Source organism: Nothoprocta perdicaria, unplaced genomic scaffold, assembly GCF_003342845.1.
Source record: "Nothoprocta perdicaria isolate Ctin4 unplaced genomic scaffold, notPer1 scaffold_23, whole genome shotgun sequence".
NCBI classification, from domain to species: Eukaryota; Metazoa; Chordata; class Aves; order Tinamiformes; family Tinamidae; genus Nothoprocta; species Nothoprocta perdicaria.
Genome location: NW_020455455.1, coordinates 4,419,985 through 4,439,585, shown reverse-complemented (window position 1 = coordinate 4,439,585; position 19,601 = coordinate 4,419,985). Strand labels below are relative to the sequence as shown.

At 41.3% G+C, this 19,601-nt stretch overlaps 1 protein-coding gene across 1 annotated transcript in view; it reads right to left on the bottom strand.

The window, feature by feature from the left end:
- PLXDC2 (plexin domain containing 2) overlaps positions 1 to 17,840 on the bottom strand; it is a 241,609-nt gene extending 223,769 nt beyond the window's left edge. The window contains exon 1 of the mRNA XM_026039454.1: positions 17,360 to 17,840. Within this exon, the coding sequence (XP_025895239.1) occupies positions 17,360 to 17,468 (109 nt within the window). The 5' untranslated portion in view covers positions 17,469 to 17,840. The remainder of the gene's footprint in view (positions 1 to 17,359) is intronic.
- Between the last annotated feature and the right edge of the window lie 1,761 nt (positions 17,841 to 19,601).

The window sequence follows — 19,601 nt, the reverse complement described above, 5'->3', positions numbered from 1 at the left end:
CCAATATAGTCAAGTCTTAAAGAAATGATCAAAAAAACATTTTGCTTATAAATCTATCTGCAGAACAAAAGAAAACTGTTACTAAAATGATACTTAGGTCAGAACTTTTAAAATTTGTTGTTATGGGGTAAGGAGACTAAGAAATGTGTTTGCTAAAACTGGTTAGTTAATAAATTTGTAAAAACAGCCTCCTCTTTCAACCAAGCTTCTTATATAATTTGCTTTAACATCTGTGGTCCTGCTTAGTTTGTTCTTTATTTATATTTCACTAGACCTATAATTAGACCTTCTTCAATATACATCACTTCTGATGTTCTAACAAAGAATAACCCTGAAAAAGCCAGTTATAGTTTGCTATGAGAGAGCAACAAAGCTGTTTCACTACTTGTGACTTATTTTTTGCAAGATTCATTCTCTTTAGCAGATGGAGCACTGCAGTAAAAGACAGGTAGTCAAGGCTGAAGAGGTCATAAAGCTCTTAAGAACAGGAAATTACACAGGCATATTCTATTTATGAAAAGTCATTAGGTGTTACCAATTTCTTTAGTTCCTCCGTCTCCGATTAATCAAGTAAGATTTTAAGAGCAGGAAATTCAAATCATCTTGTTTTAATTTAAGCTTATTCTTACTATTTGCTTTTTACATGGGTAGTATGTAATTCATGACAAACACAAAAAAAATCCACCTGCTAAAGAAAAGCCAATTAGATGTATAAATAAGTAGAGGATTTTCTCCCCTGAAACTTGATCCTGCACCCTATGCACTGGTTTTCATGCAGTGAGTAGCTACTGTGGTATTGATACCACACAATTAACCTTTTGTTTCAGGCTGAGCTTTACCCCCTGATTCTAACCATCTTTGAAAGCAAGGCAGCTTTGCCCTAATCTTCAAAGGGAGCTATAACCTTTGGCTACATTAAAAAAAAATCTTTTGAGAGGTTCAGCTCACTGTGCACCCTTCTTCCTACCTGGCTAAGCATTGGGAGCCTCAATGTCAAAAACTTAAGACTCTAGCTGCTCCTTAAGGGACATATATGAACTTTTAAGAGGTAAATTGTTATTGGAATCACTGGAATATTTGACGGAGTAAGGAAAGCAAATTTAGACCACTATCTTTAAGGATAGCAGTATGGATAGCAGATAGCAATTATCRTCAAATTTGCTTGTATGTGGACTCCAAAATAGTGGTAACATTAATGCTAATATCCCCCTCTAGTCATTTTGCTTGTATGCACTATGAATARTTATTAGAAACTATGGGATACTAGTAAAAATGAAAAGTTAAAAAATATATTAAATATTAGCAAATTTAAATGGCAAAGAGATAGCAAGCGTTTTTATTAGAGCTAATCTAGAAGTTATAGCTTTCTCCCCTCATTTGTGGTGCATATGTGAATTTCAACATCTGTCCAAACTGAAACAGTAAATTCCTTATCATTTGAATGTTTCAATAAAAAGTAAGGTTAAGGAAAATCTGTTAGATGCTGTTTGACATCTACTGATCKCCTGCTTTAATGCATATAAATAAAAAAGGCACAACTAAGCTAGRAAAAAAACAAGGTTGTCCTCTTGTGAAAACACATCCTATCAATAAACTGAAGTAAAACTTTAATAACTGGAGCACATTCTCAAAACAAGAAGGAAATATTCCTCTGGGAGATAAGTACATCAAGAGTTCAAAATCATATCCTTATTATGGAGAACATGCAAACCAATGTATAAATGAGTAAATAAAGAATGAAAAATGAAGGCAAAAAACACATATTGTATAATGAATATAGTGTTGTCTTTAAATATATTTATAAACAAATACAGAGATAAAGGTTAAATCATTGGAATCCATTATGTTCCCAAAACGAAGGCCTCACTAAGCTCACTGTACAGCCTTTACATTATCTGGTGTTATTAAAAGTGAATAAAAAGTAAACTCATCCAAAATAAGTGTAAAATATAATCACATAAGTTGTATATACTGTACATGTGTTTAAGGAGATTTTGGCCATTTATCTCTCACTGACATCAGTGTTAAACGCTCAAGATGAAGAACCTAGGATAACAGCTACAAAATTACATAACTATAAATTTAATCTAATTAACTAAATTCTCATATTTTCAGTTTTTCTGAGAGGATTCCAAAGGTATCATGTTTTTGTAAAGCAAGAAATTCCAAGCTAAGTAGGGCACGTCTCACAGATCATATTAGAAAAATGACTAGAAAACTTTTAATCTATTTTCCCTAAAAATCTAGCTTAAATATTCATAAAAATGTACATCTGTTAGAAGTGATACAAAAATTTTACTTGATAACTTGATTAGATTTCCAAAGCGGGTAATTGTTCTTTAGAGAAAAGAAAAACTCCCAGCTGATGTATTTAATTTATAGCAGACCTATAAATAAATGGTACAGGTCATTAATTTTACACTGGAAAAGACCTATAAATTAGATTGAAATATTTGGTTGCATATATTACATAAGAAAATTAACAGTTCACATTTGGGTAGGTTTGTTGGTCCTCTTTTCTTTCAGAACTCTTCAGTAACATGATGAATCTCTATCAAGGATTAGTGAGCTCCTAGATAGCTTAGACATTTACTTCATAGAATCATAGAATGCCGAAGGTTGGAAGGGACCTCAGAGGTCATCTAGTCCCAACCCCCCTGCACACGCAGGGTCACCTAGAGCACATGGCACAGGGCTGCGTCCAAGCGGGTTTTAAAGAACATCAAAGAAGGAGACTCCACAACCTCTCTGGGCAGCCTGTTCCAGGGCTCTGTCACCCTCACTGTCAAGAAGTGTTTTCTTAAGTTCCTGTGGAACTTTTGCTGCCTCAGCTTGTGGCCGTTTCCTCTAGTCCTATCGCTGGCCACCACTGAAAAGAGGCCAGTCCATCCTCCTCACTGCCTCCCTTGAGGTATTTATACAACTGATCAGATCCTCCCTCAGCCTTCTCTTCTCCAGGCTGAACAGGCCCAGCTCCCTTAGCCTTTCCTCATGGGGCAGATGTTCCAGGCTCCTGATCATCCTGGTAGCCCTGCGCTGGACTCTCTCCAGCAGCTCCACATYCCTCTTGTACTGGGGAGCCCAGAACTGGACACAGTACTCCAGATGTGGCCTCACCAGGACTGTGTATAGGGGGACCATCACCTCCCTTAACCTGCTGGAGACGYYCTTCTTAAYGCACCCCAGGATCCCATTGGCCTTCTTGGCCACCAGGGCACACTGCTGCCTCATGGTCATCTTGTCATCCACCATGACGCCCAGGTCCCTCTCTGCGGGGCTGCTCTCCAGCAGGTCAGTCCCCAGCCTGTACTGGTGTCCAGGGTTATTCCTCCCCAAGTGCAGCACCCTGCACTTGCCCTTGTTGTTCTAGGCTATACACTATGCACTCGTTAGGGCAAGGACAGAATCCAAAAGATCTTGTGCCTATCTCTGCATGCTACAATATTAGGTACTCCTCTGGCACTGGGGCAATTTTGAGTACCTCAGGAAATGCTGAACGTAGCCCCACTCTCTTTTAGACCTCCAGTTCTATGACAACTCCTTCCTCCACAGTAGTCAGGAATCTCTGCTTTGAACTTTATCTCTTCTTAACATTGCATAAAACATGAAAAGTAAGATGAGAAAGATAAGGAAATCTTCTCTATTCTTTTCAAAAGTATAAAATGACTAAGAAATAAAATTCAGAATTTTACATTTTTTTCTTTTAAAAAAACTATACACTGGTATTTCCATGGAATTAAAACAAATTTCTTAATTACTCCAAAAAATCACATCTCTGCTCAACAGTAAGCTTCAATGGCATCTTGTAGCAACAGAGAGGAATGACCCATCTTGGATTGCCAAGTATTTAAATAGGAGCTAAAAAGCTCTTGGCACAATGGCAGAGTTCTGAAACTGCAGAGATGCTATCAACTTCTGTTTTAGCTAGTAGTTGTAGATTCAATTTTAAGTCTGCAGTCTCAGCTCCCTGAAGTATACACAGTGTCTGTTCTGAAGGTTAAACATGAAAATATAAATTAGGACCATAAGATCTTTTTTTTKTACATACTCCAAATCTCTTGTGTGTGATCTTGGCAAGTCATTCAATACTTCAGTGCTCCACTGCTAAAATGAGAATAAATAATAGTAGTTATTAGACATGGCAGTTTTGTGGCTAAATCCATCAGTCTTCACAGGGCACTTTAATACATGATGATCATARTATCTACAGAAAACATTCTAGGTAAATAGTTATCACTTCAAAATTCATATTCACCTCATTCATTCTAAAATAACAAATACTACATAAAATATATTGCAGTATAAATACCCAGAGGGAGGGGAGTAAGAAAAAGTACATGACATGCTTTTAAATCATGAAATGCACGTGGGATTTCTCAGTGTGTTTGGAGAGTGATGGCTATTATTTTTAAATGCCATTTGGCTGGATAAATTTGAACAGCAGGAGTAGCTATAGCTCAATGAACTTTCTACTAATACCTTGGCAGGTGGACATCGAAATTCCCAAGCGAGTAAGAGCAGAGATGCGTTTTTACTGATGAAAAGAGTGAGTTGTGGGGGATGAGCACTTCTGAAGAGAGAAACATGGTTTAGGATTCGTGGGAAAGCACTAAGACTGRAGTGATTTGCCTTGGCAAACGAAGATAAATGATCCTCCATGTCAGTTAACAAGTTAAGGAAATACAGCCTGCAACTGCAGAGGGATGCACAGCGAGAGCAGAATACATTTACATGCAGCATCCCATTTAAAATGAAGGCATTATTTGGGGTTATATCTTAGTGCTTTCTGCTGTGATTTGCAGAGCCACAATCATAGTCAGAGGATACTCTGTCAAACTACCAGTTAAACCACTATTGCCACAGTACAGCTGTAAATATACAGAAAATTACCACTGGCCAAGCAAAGCCGGCTTCTACTTATAATTATCATTGTTATTCATTTTCTTTTCCTCTGCAGAAAAGCACGTTTATATGAATGTAAGAACAAATGAATGTTAAAAGAAGTGCTACACAGCAGCAGCAGCAGGTCCTCCCCCATGCCAAGCTCCCTAGCTAAACCAGGTGTTCAAGCACTTAAASGGAATCTTTGCTCCATGATGCCTGGAAGCATGACCTGGCACAGACCTGGACAGTAAGGCTTTTCATTCCTCAGATATTTTTACAAGGTAGCTATTGATAAGAGCAGTCACCTGGCAGGGAGATTCAGGTAGGGAACCTTCCTCTTCCAGTTCACACATCCCATAAAGACATTTCTGACATTCCTTGAACTGTGCAATGGACAGTTCCTCCTTTCTGTGCCTTTCCAGAGTACACTATCAGAGTCTTGTTTGCTTTTAAAGACTGAACAAGAAACTGAATTAGAATATAAAACACTATTTTCTCCTAAAAGAACACTGCTTCCCTACTGAACTCCTGAATATATCCTTTCCCATCTCCTCTCTCCCTGGCTTCCTAGAGATTTAAATTAAAGGAGCAGAATATTTGTCCTCAAAATAACCTATTTTTTGTTGTAATTTGAGTGATATCAACAATTAGATATCAACATGGATGTTTTCATCTCTTCCCGTTACACCCTTAGGCATATGAGTAGGACCTCAGAATTAATAGGGCCACTCAAATTTATGCAGAGAACTGAATCAGCCATTCATCCTTTCCCACCAATGTTTTAGGAACTTTCACATTCAACCCAAGGACTCTGTTTTKCTTGTCCCTTTCCCCTCTACACGTTTCAAGACACTCAAGCTCTCTGAAAGTCAACATACTTCCTTTGCCCTTCCAACTAAGCAGACTGCATTATCAATTGCATTATCTACATTGTAAGTAGATAGTACAAATATAATCATGAGCAATAAAACAGACAACCGGAAATTTCCAGCCTCCAAATCTGAAACACTTTCAAAGAATGCAATGAACACCTCTAGGAGATCCCATCCATTTTCATGCAAAGGGAAAACCACTCTCACTTACTCTCTTGCTAAGATCACACAACCCATGCTTGCTACCCATGGGAAAATAGTATCCAGTGCTGTGACCAGAGATYCCACATTTCTCATACTCTAAGGGTTACTGAGCACAGTATAAAATTAGAGGGAAGACTGTGAGGGCAAAAGCCTTTTTTCAAATTGGCCCGAACTGCACTCATAGGAGCATACTGTAGCTATGCATTTGAGCAGAATTAAACCTCCTTTTTTCCTGAATTAAATTCTAAGTATGTAAGCCCCTTTAAGCATTTCAGTAGCACCTACTATGTAAAACTGCAGCACAAATCAATTTGGCAAAGGATTTTCATGTGCACTTCTATTTAAGCATACACTTCAATTATATTTTAGTGCTGTGCCAACATGAGACTTACAAGAATAGTAGCTATTGTTATTCTGACAATAAATTTACAACTTTGTTTGATTAGTTCTTCTTTACAGAAAATCTCACATTAGATTTGAACTCTACATAAAAGTCCAACAATTTTTTTTCTCAGATCTCCAGAAAGATTCTTGAAAACAGAGGCTGAACTGGCTGGTCTCACAACTCTACTTGTGGCCCTCTCAAAGACTCTTAGGTAATTACAGAGCTGAAGTGGATTTATGATGAACAAAACAGGACAGTGTCAGCACAAGACATAACTAAACATGGGACATCTCTGGCTGGTTTTTAAATTTCACTAACATAAAAACAGGAAGCATCCTGACTTGGTATGTACCTCTATTAAGCTATGCCATAAAACAGAAGAGGGATAAAATAATGAAATTCAAATATAGGAATGGGATGGACAACACTAAAGATAAAAGAATTATTATTATACAACCTACACTAAAAACACTGCAGATAAACATAGCTTGCTTTCTTAAAGAGCTTACTGTTAGTTATTATCTATGTCTGTCAGGGATTAAAAAAAAAAGTGATTTATTAATATCTCTGGGCTACCTCTTGAAGCTAATGAGAATTTTGTTTGGGTAAAAAGTAAGATAATAGGCCATAAATTTGCATCTAAGAAGTATCATGTAATAAGTGTTTACACTTAACTTTGATGTAATCTGTGAGTGCTTATTGCTTCTCAATCTCAGTCCACATTTCAGTCATTTGCAGACAGATCATAAAATGTAAAATCATATTAACTCTGTCTGTGTAAATATGTCTTGTATATGAAAAGAAAAAAATGTCTAGCTCTTAAATACAATACGACATGTACCTACCACAGCATGGATTACTCAATAATCTGCTCTTGCTCAGTACAACCATGTGGAGAGTTGGCAGTAAATCCGTTTTGGAAGCCGAAAGACCCTTTCCCCAGAAACCTTTCAGGTTATTTGTGGAATAAAACAGCAAAAAACAATTGCTGCTGTTGCGAACAGTTCCCAGCAATGGCCTTGAACCTGTAAGCCACCTGAATCCCAAGGTCCAAGATTAAAAAGAAATGATAGAGCTCTASATATTTTTCAGTCCACCCACCTTCAGGATATCACTTGTATACTATGTTATTCTTAAGGAAATGTTTAAACACAGACCTAAGTAGGGGATATTTTCCAGACTAGGGATGCAAGCCCAGATGTTCTGAAGCACAAACCCCACTTTTTTCACTAAGGGCTTTGTTATCCCAGAAAAGACTATTTAAATTTCCTTTCAAAATTAAGGAGAGGAGCTCATGTGCATTGCAAGCAAGGAATAATACAGTTCTTAAAAAAAAAAATTATTTTACTTATCACTATTTCTACATAAAAGATCACCATCAGTGACCAAAGAGCAGACACCAAAGAGCATCAGTCAGATTAGAAGATCTATCGTTCTGTTTTCACTTAGGTACTAAACTGACATTTGTTCCGGAAAACTTCAGCATGATTCCTAGCATCAGAGGCATAGTGTGTTTTTTTCTGGACTCTATATAAATACATACATGTATATAAGCAGAAGTAATACTTCTGCTTAAAAGCTCATGAAGATTCACTCCCAGTGAAAGCTTATATCATATTTGTGCAGTATAATAACAATGTTCTACCTCTTACAATACTGTCTTTGTGAGGAGGATGAAYTTTTTAAAAGGCTAAAGAATTAGATGTTACTCACAAAGCAGCAGCACYGCAAAATGATTGCTTTAGAAATCTTTCTTTTTGACCAGTAATTACTGAATCTTGCTTCTTAACATCAAAATAATTTTACAGTTCAAGAAGCACCATAATTTTCTTCTCTCCAAAAACTGAATGCCATTTAAAAAAAACAACAAAACAAAGAACAAAAAGTTTCCAAATTTCCAAACTGGCAAGCAAATCGGCAGAAATCGGACCCAATTATTTGTTCAGACACAAATATATTTAGGAAAAAAACTTAATGCATCTGACTAGAAAATATGACAGTTTTGGATCTGCTGTACATACATCTGAGATGTCCCCTTATAAACCTGAAAGAGAAGATGAACATCAGAAATGGCAACATCTGCATCAGTTCCTGTCCAAACCTTGTTGGCCCTAATCAGAGCCCTTAAGTCATCTCCAGTCTGATTTTTCTTCTGAGATAGATGGAGGTCATTCAAACAAAAATTTGAGTGGAGTTTAAAATCTAAGATTAGGGAATTCAATGATTTGATTTAAAAGCAAGAAATTACTGCCCTGACCTTGGTGAAGCATGGGAAGATGAGGCTGTTCCTGAAGAAAGCGACTTGTTCACTCTGAGATGGGAAGGCCTTTGGCAAGGTAGTCACTTCTTAAAACTACCTTCCTATTTGTAAAACTTAGATACTACCTTACCTCTACAAGGTCTTCCATGAATGAGGACATTAATGAATATAAAGTACATAGCTAGGATGATTACAGGATTAACTGAGAAAGCTGTAAGATAAGTGTGGCCTGCAAGCAGGAATGAAGAAGCAGATAGTACAAAATGCATGCTGAGGGTTAAAGAAATCAAAAATCTAGTGCTGAACCTCAGAGAGAACCTAAACAAATTACGAAAAGGAGAGGAATTCAGGCTTGCAGTAGGACACAAAGTTAAAGGATTAAAATAACTCCAAAGCCCTGAGMTAACATAAATTCACATCTACCAACAATTAAAAAATAAGCAAGTTCAAAGTTTGAAATGCTAATCGTCAAGCATCTCAGATGAGATATCGACCTGCCTCCTCTTAAATACTAGACCCTTTTTCAGGATACAGTATAACTAAAGAGGCTGACAAAAGGTAGTGGTAATTCCTTTTCCCCATTCATAGTGAAAAACTGATTACAGGAGGAGCCATTTTTCATGTCAGTTATGCTTATACTTTATTTTGGTAAACAACTCTGAATTTAAGTAAAAACAGTATTAATAACTCTGCAATAATTGTCCATGTGATTGYGCATGGAAGAAAACAGAGGCTAACACGGAGCCAAACTGAGAGGCTACATTGAGTCAAATAAAGAAAAATAATCRGGTCATGAAAAGATAAGTAAAGACAGACAAAATTTCAAGTCAGGCATACTCAAATCAGTAAATTCCTTGTTACTGTACAAACTTTGAGTGTTCACAATGTCCTGTGTCTTCTGTGGCACATTATGCATGTATTTTAGTTTGGGTTTGCAGACCATTACACTGGGTTGGGAAGAGCCCATCAGCCCATTGTGAAATAGAGAGGTTAGTGCAAATGTCTCTTACACAGCGATCTCTGATACCACAAAAGAACTGGATGGCCTTGGAAGCCCCCTCTAGCTTTGTATTCTAGGTAAGTAATTTTTAGGACACTTTATATATATGGAAAGAGAGAGAGCACGCACATGTGCGCAATGGAAGGAAGGAACTGACTCCAATAGTTTGAAGTTTTAGCAGAAAAAAAGTTTTGTGAAGACTAGATACATTAATATCAGTAAAAGTAAAGGCAATTATTATTTTGTTTAGCTTGATGTATAATTAGAGAAAGACAGCCTGAGTTTTCCTGATTAAATGTAAGGGCAAAAAGCTATATACCTTCACAGTTTACAACTGTACATTGCAGTTTATTATGCAATTTATGCAAGACTTAGCTAAAAAGGATTGCATTACATAATGCTTTATTTGTGAAAGATTTTTTTTTAAAAAAGAAAATAAATAATAGATGCATCAAAGAAAGTAAATGAAAACCAAAACTGATGTTAATCTATAATGGTAAGTAATTTACCCAGTCCATTTGCTTTGTCTTGAGACTACCACTTAGATGGGTATATACACATTTATAGTGGAACCAGTAATAAATTGTGTTGATATTGAGGTCAGGATTTTGCAGTACACCAAATGCTAAGCCTCTAGTCCATAAATGCCTTCGCTGCAAATAAACCATAAATCTATTATCTTTACAGCAACTGCAATCTGGAAAATGTGCTCTTTTAATTTAGTTGCCTCATGAATATCATATTAACCAAGAAGCAACCTGAATGAAAAGTATCTTATAAAATGAAAAACCCACCAACTGCATGATCAAGATAATTTTTTCTACTGATTCCTCCCTCTTCTGCCATCAAACAAAAGCAGAATTTCTACAAGATAAAATGGTGAGCTCTTAAAGAGTTTATAGTGTGTGACCAAATTGTCGGCAATAGGCAATCTCAATTACAGAGGACTACAAAGTTAAATTTCCCATCCTAAATCAAAATTTTTGTTTTGTTCTGTTATCTCTGAAGCAGGCAGGAATAAGAACCTGCCTTGGAGGATGAAGCACGGAAGAGAAGAGCCAAGAAACTCTGAGAACAGTTCTGTCATAAAAGCATTCCCAGCAAAGGGCTGTRGATTTCTACCTGGGGGTGGCTGAGCCTGGATTTTGAGAAACATGCAGGGTTGCCTGCAAATGCAAAAGGAGAGTTGCATTTGCTCACCCAGGAGAACTGAAACATCCAGCTGGGGGATGTCACAGAGAAACTACATTAATAAAAGAGTCATGCTGACCTCCAAAAACAACTTGAGTACATGMTCCAAATTTTCTGTAGAGGTTAAGATAGCAATTTTCATTGGATTTCTAGTTATTCTGGTGACTCCTCAGAGCAGAACCTACTTAGTGATGAACTCCCCTTTAACACTCCCCTCTCAGAGAATGCTGAAGTCATATGAATGATACCTGCCTTTTACTCTTGGCCTAGCAAAAACTCATGGGAAGAGGAAAGCCCATCTCTTCACACAAATACCCCAGTCTGCTCACACAGATTCAATATTGCCTATTCAATATTTGCAGGATCCACAGCATGATCAAAGAAAACAAAGAAAGAAAAAAACCCAGTAATGTTTGAATAGAGGAAAAAAATAAACACAACTAGGAACTGATCATTACAACTACTGCATCGTACCCTGTTCAAACACCAGCTGCGCTGCACGCACCTGACTTTTGACAGGCTGCCCTAGTAACTACAGCAAAGGGAAGCTGCAGTAAGAGCTGTACATGGTATTGCAGCACAGCAATATAAGCAGCCCTTTGACACAGCTCAATTACACCTATAAGTAAAAGGACCAGGGCTCCTAGCATCAACTGTGAAACAACATCTATWTGAAACATTATCAAAGATAGGTTAAATGGAAAGGCTTATATATTCCATGTGGGGATTTTTGCCTTCAAAAATCAAGGGTTTTTCTTTGCTCATTAAGCAGGCATAGGGTAAGGGATGCATGKTTATAGTCCAAAAAAGTCACTACAAGAATGTCTTAAAGGAACAAAAGAAAAGATCCATCTACAATGGAACCTAGGTAGTGCCAATATTAAAAGGTAAAAGGCCTTTTAAGGTAAAAGGTAAAGGCCAATTAAGACTCTGTTTTTAAAAGCCTTATGTCACAACAGAAGAACTATAAATAAAGCAGCACTTTAAAATGTCTTTAGCTTGTCTTCAGCGACAGAAAGCACATATTAAAATCATATTAAAACCACATATATCATTGACAAATGGGGGACACAGCGCTCAAGCTCTGAGAGCATTTGCTTTCTTCCTGGTATTGCTGGATACTGAGCTCAAGGTGAATTCTGGGTCACTTAAAGCCCACTAAAACCCCACACCAAATTATTCAAAGATAGCTGGGGGAGACCTTGAAAGGTCATTTTGTCCAGCCGTTTGCTTCAAGGCAGAAACAGCTGCCATTCCAGACAAAATGACATTTCAGATACATGTTTATCCAGATCATTTCAGCAGCGAAGACTCCTCAAAGACAATTACTCCCCTAGCCTTAACATTTAGAAGTTTGCCTACTTGCAATTTAAATAATTATTTCCTGTGTAGAGCGAGTTATTCCCTTTTCTCTCTCTTTTTTTTTTTTCAGAAATCTTGTATGTACTTAAATACTGTTACTRTCACCTCTGAAGTTTCATCCTAATATAATCTTCCCATTTTTCTTCCTAGGACACTCTAATTAGGCCAAAGACTTCTTAACACCTAAAACTGGAGAAATTATTGCATTTGGGATCTTTCCACTGGTAAGCAGAGCAGATAACATCATTCTGTACATCCTTACATATCTTCATGTAGACATTTATCTGCATATTTCTATTGATGCATCCTGTTGTGGCACTTGCAACTTTTGAAACTGAATGCTTAAATCAAGCATCAAGCATGAGCCCTAGACATGTCCTAGTCAGCAGCTCAATTTTCCCATTTCAAAAGAGTAAAAAGTTGGGCCAAATGCAAGCGGAAACCCTCCTACACACTGACTTCTGGTCAAGGGAGATGCAATGCTATGCTCCTTCCAAGAGCAGCATTTACAAGGACACTAAGCACAACCAATTGCTCAATGTCGACAGCAAAGAGTGCTAATTGAAGTTATGTTTATTACTTGGATGAGGAAAAAGGAAAGGGGAGGAGGGCAGGAAGTAGTTCAGGATGAAAYGCAGCACTTGGCATTCACAAACGTTACCTCCAGGCAAGTTCTGCAAAGTTTTATGCTTGTTTGTCAAAAGCCACAAATAAAAACAAACCCACGTGCACTTAGCATGGGTTCTCCACATACCTCTCCACAGAACGCAATCTCCGGTGTTCATTAAGTTCCTGCTGGGATTGTGCAATTCTCTGGCCTAGTAAATGCACCTTTTGCCAACTGCACCACATTAACACTCCCAGCCCACCCCTCAGCAAAGCTGCTTCCAGTTGGATATAGTTTCACGCTGCTGGCGAGCTTAGTGCACTCCCTTTTACTAGATAMCAAGTGTCAAATTATCTTTTGTTTACTTGCCTCTGCCTAGGTGGGAGCACGCACGCCTACCCCAACTACTGCCTCTCAAGTGCAGCGTTATTCAGGCATCTCAGGAAGCATGGGCCACATAGGTAATTCAAAACRCTCTCACTCCAGTTCCACCAGTGCTCTCCAGCCCAGGCACTGCAGCATTGAGGGGTTTTGAAGCTGCTACAGAGCTTTCTGCTCACCCGTGTCTTCAAAGTTGCAACCAGCAGAGCTGTTCAGCGCTTCAGAGAGGCTGGTGAACCACTGAGCCTTTTATCAAGAACAGAATCAAATGATGAGCCTATTTTTTTTTTWAATAAAGAATTGAGACTGAACCTGCTTCCCGTGTCATGGCCATCCCCTGCCTACCTCCATGGAAAGGTGGCTCGCAGGGCTCTGCTGCACCACACATCAAAGAACTTTTTAAGCTACAATTTTTTTTTTCTCCATTTTCCACATTGGTTTACAGTGCAGAAAGCTGGTTTCCCTGTTATCTGTCATCAGCTCCGTGCCAAGTACCTGGCAAAAACCTGGCTACCAAGTCAAGTTTTGCTGGGTGCTAGTGTGAGGATGTAAACTCTGCAGAGAAATATTAACAGCCGGACCCAAACCTTGCTTTTCCCCAAGGCATTTTTAAGCCTGTGGTGAACTATAGGTATTGATCTTATGCTTTATTTGTGGAAAAGAGTTTCTACAAAACCTAATTTAATACCTAAATCAACTTGAGCATAGTTTTAAYTTACCTTTCATTTACTAGCAATATTTCAAGTCACCCTTTCAGAGGAAATGGTAACAACAGAACAGTGAAAAATAAGAAGTCAAGTCTTTTAACTTTCATCCTGGTTCTTATTTTTGAGTGGAAATTCTTAGTAAAATACAGTGTGCTAAGAGGGGTTACATTTGTATGTAACTAGAGTTCCCAATATAATGTTATTCATTCACATAGCACATGTAAAACAAAAAAAAAAAAAAAAAAAAAAGTAATTTTGAATGTACTGATATGTGTATTTTCTAATAGAATACTTTCTAATAGAATGGTGTAATAAGTAGTAATTCAGCTGAAGGTCCCCATGAGCAAAAGAACCCAGGCAATGAAAAAAAAAAAAATACATGTGAATGCGATAAAAAGCCTTTTAATAGTAGTTTATCCCATAAAAATAATTCTACCCATCTCTGAACAGTGAGGGGTGCAAACAGCAGTAGTTCAGTGAATATAAATTATATCAGGATTCTGGAATATTTTTTGACAGAAGAGAAATTGCAATAACAGTCTCCTAATTTTGACTTATGGTGTTTGCAAAAGAATACAAAACAAACAAACAAACAAGAAAAGAATTAAACCTTCCTCTGAGAATACTTCAACAAGTAGTAAGCCCTCACTTAAGCCACCAGGGGCTTCTTGCTGCACGGGCTTTCATGTGAAGCTCACATTTGCTTCAGTTCACTGAATTCATGTCATATTGAGCTTGATTACTGTAAATACACACGAATTCTAAATTTAAGAAACATCATTCCTGATTTATAGCATTTTTGTCATAAAGAGAAGCCTTGACGGAACACTATACGCTGAGAAGGTGTAAGGCAGGTCACCACCTGAGGAAGACTTTTGAGGGAAGCGTTGCAAGTCCAGTGCAGGTTGGACCAGCAGTTGTGCCCTCTAGCGGGGACAGCCCTGTCCCCAGMAGCTCCCTGCAGGTTCCTGCTTATGCAGATTCCCACCTTTTGTTGCAAAAACCTGGATTCTAAATATCAAGGTGCTGCCAGTCAAGTTACAGCACGCCTAGGTATCAACTTGACTTGATCTGACTTGCTTTTACCCAGCACAGTAATTCTGAAGTGCAGGACAATAAATAAATAAATAAATAAATAAATAAAAACTATGAAACCTGTCCAGTTTCTTTCAAAATCATGACATACTCATTTGATTCTTGGAAATCCTCGTCCGGCTCTGGCTATAGGAGCATATTTAAAGTTTTGCATTTCGTAGTATTGTTATCTCATTTCAGCTTCAGTAAGATGTTTTGCTATTAAGTATTTAAGAAACATGTCATCCTGATAAAGGAAAAAAAAAAGAAATCCCTCAAACCCATAAACAGAACCTACAGCTATTTCAAAGAGCTCTTTTCTACTTCAACTCTTTAAATGTTTTGTCTGAGCCAGTCTGAAGGGATACAGCACAAGCTAAACAGAGTGAAACTTTGGAATTGCCCTTCTTTATTTTGGCTCACAAAGCCTTAAGTTGAATGCAGTTGCTCCTTTTCTAATGGTTTGTTCTGGACAAGCAGATGTTAAAATTTATAGAAAAGTTTTCAGAATATTTATTATATAGAGTACTGCTGGTTGCGTTCAATGATTGTACCCTTTTGCTGACTAGAAATAGTCCCTTACTGTAGTTTTTCCAAACACAAGCATTATAACAGAACAGTAATAATGAAAATATGTTAAATATGACTTTGATTGTTAATGGCATTAATTATTGCTGTTATAATGTAGACTGTTTATCCAAAGGGGAAAGGAGAAGACTTTAAGGTGAGAAACATCTAGCTGTCAAGCTGTCAAAGCTGGCACCAGATTTTCCACCCAACCAGTTGCAGAAAACAATCTTTTAGTATATATATTCTTCAGAATGTATTAAAAATAAAATAATATTTGTGCTTCTATAACCCCCTTGATATTTCATGTCATGTTCAGGAGGACACAAGACATTCATAAATGGTTTGTGGGCAAGCAAGCTGTTGGCAAACCTTCTATTTAGCTCCTCTTGGTGCAGACATTAATGACTATTACATCTCAACTGCCTAAACCAGTAATATTCAGTGATTATTTGCCTACTGATGAATTATATTTCATTTAGTCAACACTGACATTTTCTGTTCCAGATACAACAGCAGGTTGRTAAATAAACTTCGTGATCTCAATCCACTGCTACATAACTTGATTATTTTCTTTTTGTAATTTCACCACCACGTTTTATATTTTTTTTTTTCTGAGGATTAAGATTAGCAAATACCAGCATTCGCTACATAAAGCCCCAAGAAGAGCAGCATGAATTTATCAGCAGGACATCAAAACTCTCCTCCTAGTTTTTCTCTTTGGTCTCAACCGACATGCGAGCCCCCAGCAACCTGCTGAGCTCCCTCGTCCTTTAGCAATTCCCCAGCTCAGCGGTAGGCCCCTGCCTGGGAAAATCCCTGCTCTGTCTGGCATATTATCTCAGTGCACATTTCAAAAACCTCCTAAGTCTCTCCCGTTCGGGTCAGTTACTCCGTGACCATACAACTCCTTCCATTTGTATCAAACCTTTTAGGAACAGATGAAGGTGCWGCTCTTCTGCACCAGCGATGCTAGGAGACCCAGTGTTTCTGCTAATAATAAATGTACTGCTGTTTTGAATACAAAGGCATTGCTTTAAAATACATATAAGGTTGAAGCTGCTGCTTCAAAACCCTTTGTCATACAAAAGCTGTGACTTTCCCCATTTGTTCATTAAATAGCTCTCCCTAAGCACTCTGAGCCTCCCTTTGGCAGGTTTCCCCTCCACAGCACAGGAATGCAGAATACCCCGGGCTGTGGCCATCAAAGGGGAGCCCCACGCTGGGAGAATTAGTCACTGGAGAGCAAGCACTACAGGTGCTGTGTGGCATTAACAGGTGCCTCTAGCAAGGACTAATTAGAGGACCCTAATAACGTTAGGAGCCAACTCAGTCACGGCAATAAACCTCTTGCTCTTAAGGRGCAGCTTCCCCCGGCCCTATAAGTTCCCTCCTGGCCCCGTGGGTCTCTCCTCCTTGTGCTGCTCCTGCGGGGTGCGCGGTGCCCTCCGAGCCCCCCCCACTGCAACACAACTTTCCTTCGCCTCCAGCGCGGCGCCTTCCCTCGTGGCCACCCGCCGCTCGGGAGAGCTCGGGCGAGCGTCCCGGGAGCGGCCTCCGGGGACCCCGCTTAGGGGCCGGGAAGGGGACGRGTCGGGACAAGGCGGGTTTATAGCGGCAGCGCCAACTTGAACGGAGCAAAGTCCCAGGCGACGGTTAAAATAAATAAATAAAGTTGCGGTGCTCTCTGGCCAGAGGAGCCAGATGGAGGGAAGGGCAACCCCCGGARGCAGCTCCAGCGCGGCCGGGATGAGACCCTCCCCTGGGGGTGCACAGGGGGCAGGGAGAGCCCCTGAACCTTCCGCTGCCCGGGCCGCCCCCCGGCGCCCCCCGCCCCGGGCCCGGCAGGTACCGGCGTCGCTTACCGCGGCTCTGCCGCGCCGTCTCCCCGCCGGCGAGCTGGCAGCGCTCGCTCAGGCACTGGAAAAGTAATAGAAATCCAGCGGCTAGTTTGCTTCTCCGCAGCCTCGCCATAGCCCGGAGCTGCCGAGGCAACTCTGCGGGCTGCGCGCCGCTCCTCTGCGCTGGGGCAGACGTCCGGGCGCTGCCGAGAGCAGCCCTAGCAGGCGGCGGGTCGCCTTGTCCGCCGAGCGCCGCTCATCCAGCGGGGCGGCGAGGGAAGGGCCGCCGGGCTTGAAGGCGGCTCGAGGCTTTGGGGGGGTTTCTGGGGAGCGGGATCCGTCTCYGTGCCCCCAACTTCCACGGCGAAGCGGCTCTCAGTCCAGCGACATCACRCGCGGGGAAAGCAAGCCCAGCGCCGCCTGCCAAGTGCCAAACTCTCCCTCCTCGCAGTCTGCTGATAGATTTTAGGAGAGCCGCTGAGATCCTCCCTTCCTGGCCTGCCCCCACCCAAATCCCTTCCCCCGCAGGGTGAGGCAGAGTGCCTCGGCGGCGGTGCCTCCCCTCGGAGCGCTGCTCGCGACAAAACCCCTCCGAGGGAAAGGAGCGCGGCGCCCTCCGCGCCGGATCCCGCGGAGCGCCGGCCCCGCGCCGGGGGGAGCGCGAGCCGGGGGGCGGGCGGATGCGCCGCGGCGGAGGATGTGCGCGGAGAGAGGGAGGCGGGGGAGAGGGAGGCAGCGCACGCCAACTTCTCCCTCTGTTTCTGGGAGGTTTCCGCGGCCAGCGGTGTCAGTCCGAGGGGCGAAGCCGCCCCTTGGCCCGGGCCAGGACTCAGGGCAGCCCCGCGGGCGGTCGCCGGCCTCCAGCGAGCCCTGCGCGGCCGCGCTGCCGCCACCCGCGCGCTGCGCAGGGCGCGGAGCGGGGAGGAACGAGAAGCTCGCCCGGCGGCGCCTCCCCCCGTCTCGCGGGTGCCCTCACCGCGCTCCCGGCGCTGGGGACATCCCGGGGCGCAGGCARCTGCGGGGGGGCTGTCCGGGGGAACGGGGGCTGGACGGGGAAGCGCAGGAAGCGCCCGCGGGGGCAGCCGGCGCCGCCGTTGCCCGGGACGGCGGGAGCGCAGCCCGCGGCTGCCGCGTGATGCCGAAGCTGCTCCGTAAAGATGCGCCCGCCGGGGCGCGGAGCGAGTCAAAGCAGCCCGAAATGCTCCCGGGCGCTCATCCCGAGCCCCGCTCGGAGCCCCCAGCCGCCCTACGCCTTCCCCTTTTCCTTCTTCCCGCCAGAGGAAGGGTCGCTCATGCTCCCGCTCCCGCGCGGGCTGACCCGCGGGGTTTACGTAACGCACCGCGCGCAGCCCYATCCGCGCCTTCCGCGGCGCGCGGAGGACAGAGGGGCGCTGAGAGCGCATCCCTGCGCACCGGCGGCGAGGAGGGTCCTGGGGCGGCACCGCTTCAGCGCCCCCGTCTCGCCAGCAGCCCACAGCACCACACCAGCATCCTTCCCTCCCACCCCCCAACAAAATAATCAAATTAATTAGGACAGCGATTAAATTAATCAAATAAATAGGGCTACAGAATGTCAAGCAGAGCAGACAACTAATACTTAATCACAAAAGGACAACCAGTAACGAGGTTGTGTTTTTCCTTAATTTACCACTGTTTTTGAGATTAAGAATTCATCAACTACATTGTAATTGTCTTGCTCTTTCATCTTTGGCACGCTTACATGGGAATCAAAGCAGAACACTTCTGGGTTTAAGACTTTTTTTTTTCTTTAAGTGTAAGCAGAAATTTTCAAAGTCTTTTCAACATATTATAAATACTTAAGGGTACCAGAGACTAATATCTCTGTATGAGATAAAATGTAAAATAAACTGTATCTTGTTAACAGAAAGTCCTTCATTGTACATTTTTTTTGCAAAGAGAAGTTAGAAGGAAGGAAGGGAGGGAGGGAAGGAGAAAGAAGGGAGGGAGGGAGAAGGAAGTAAGAGAGAAGGAAAGGAGGGAGGAGAAAGAAAGGAGCCTTAAGATCGAGTCCAAATTTTGCTAAGAAAGAAATAAGTTTAATATTTCTTTTCAAAGAACAGTAGATGTGGAAGAAAGAAAATAAGCTTATCTTAAATAATAAAGGTTATGAGATTCTGGCCTTTCTGAAACCTGTGGGAATTTGGAGTGTGATCATCCTGCATGATACCACAGACTTTTGCGCCAATTTGGTCAATTGTTTTTTAAAGCTATGGATCTTTCTTACACAAAAGGAGAGAGAGGCATT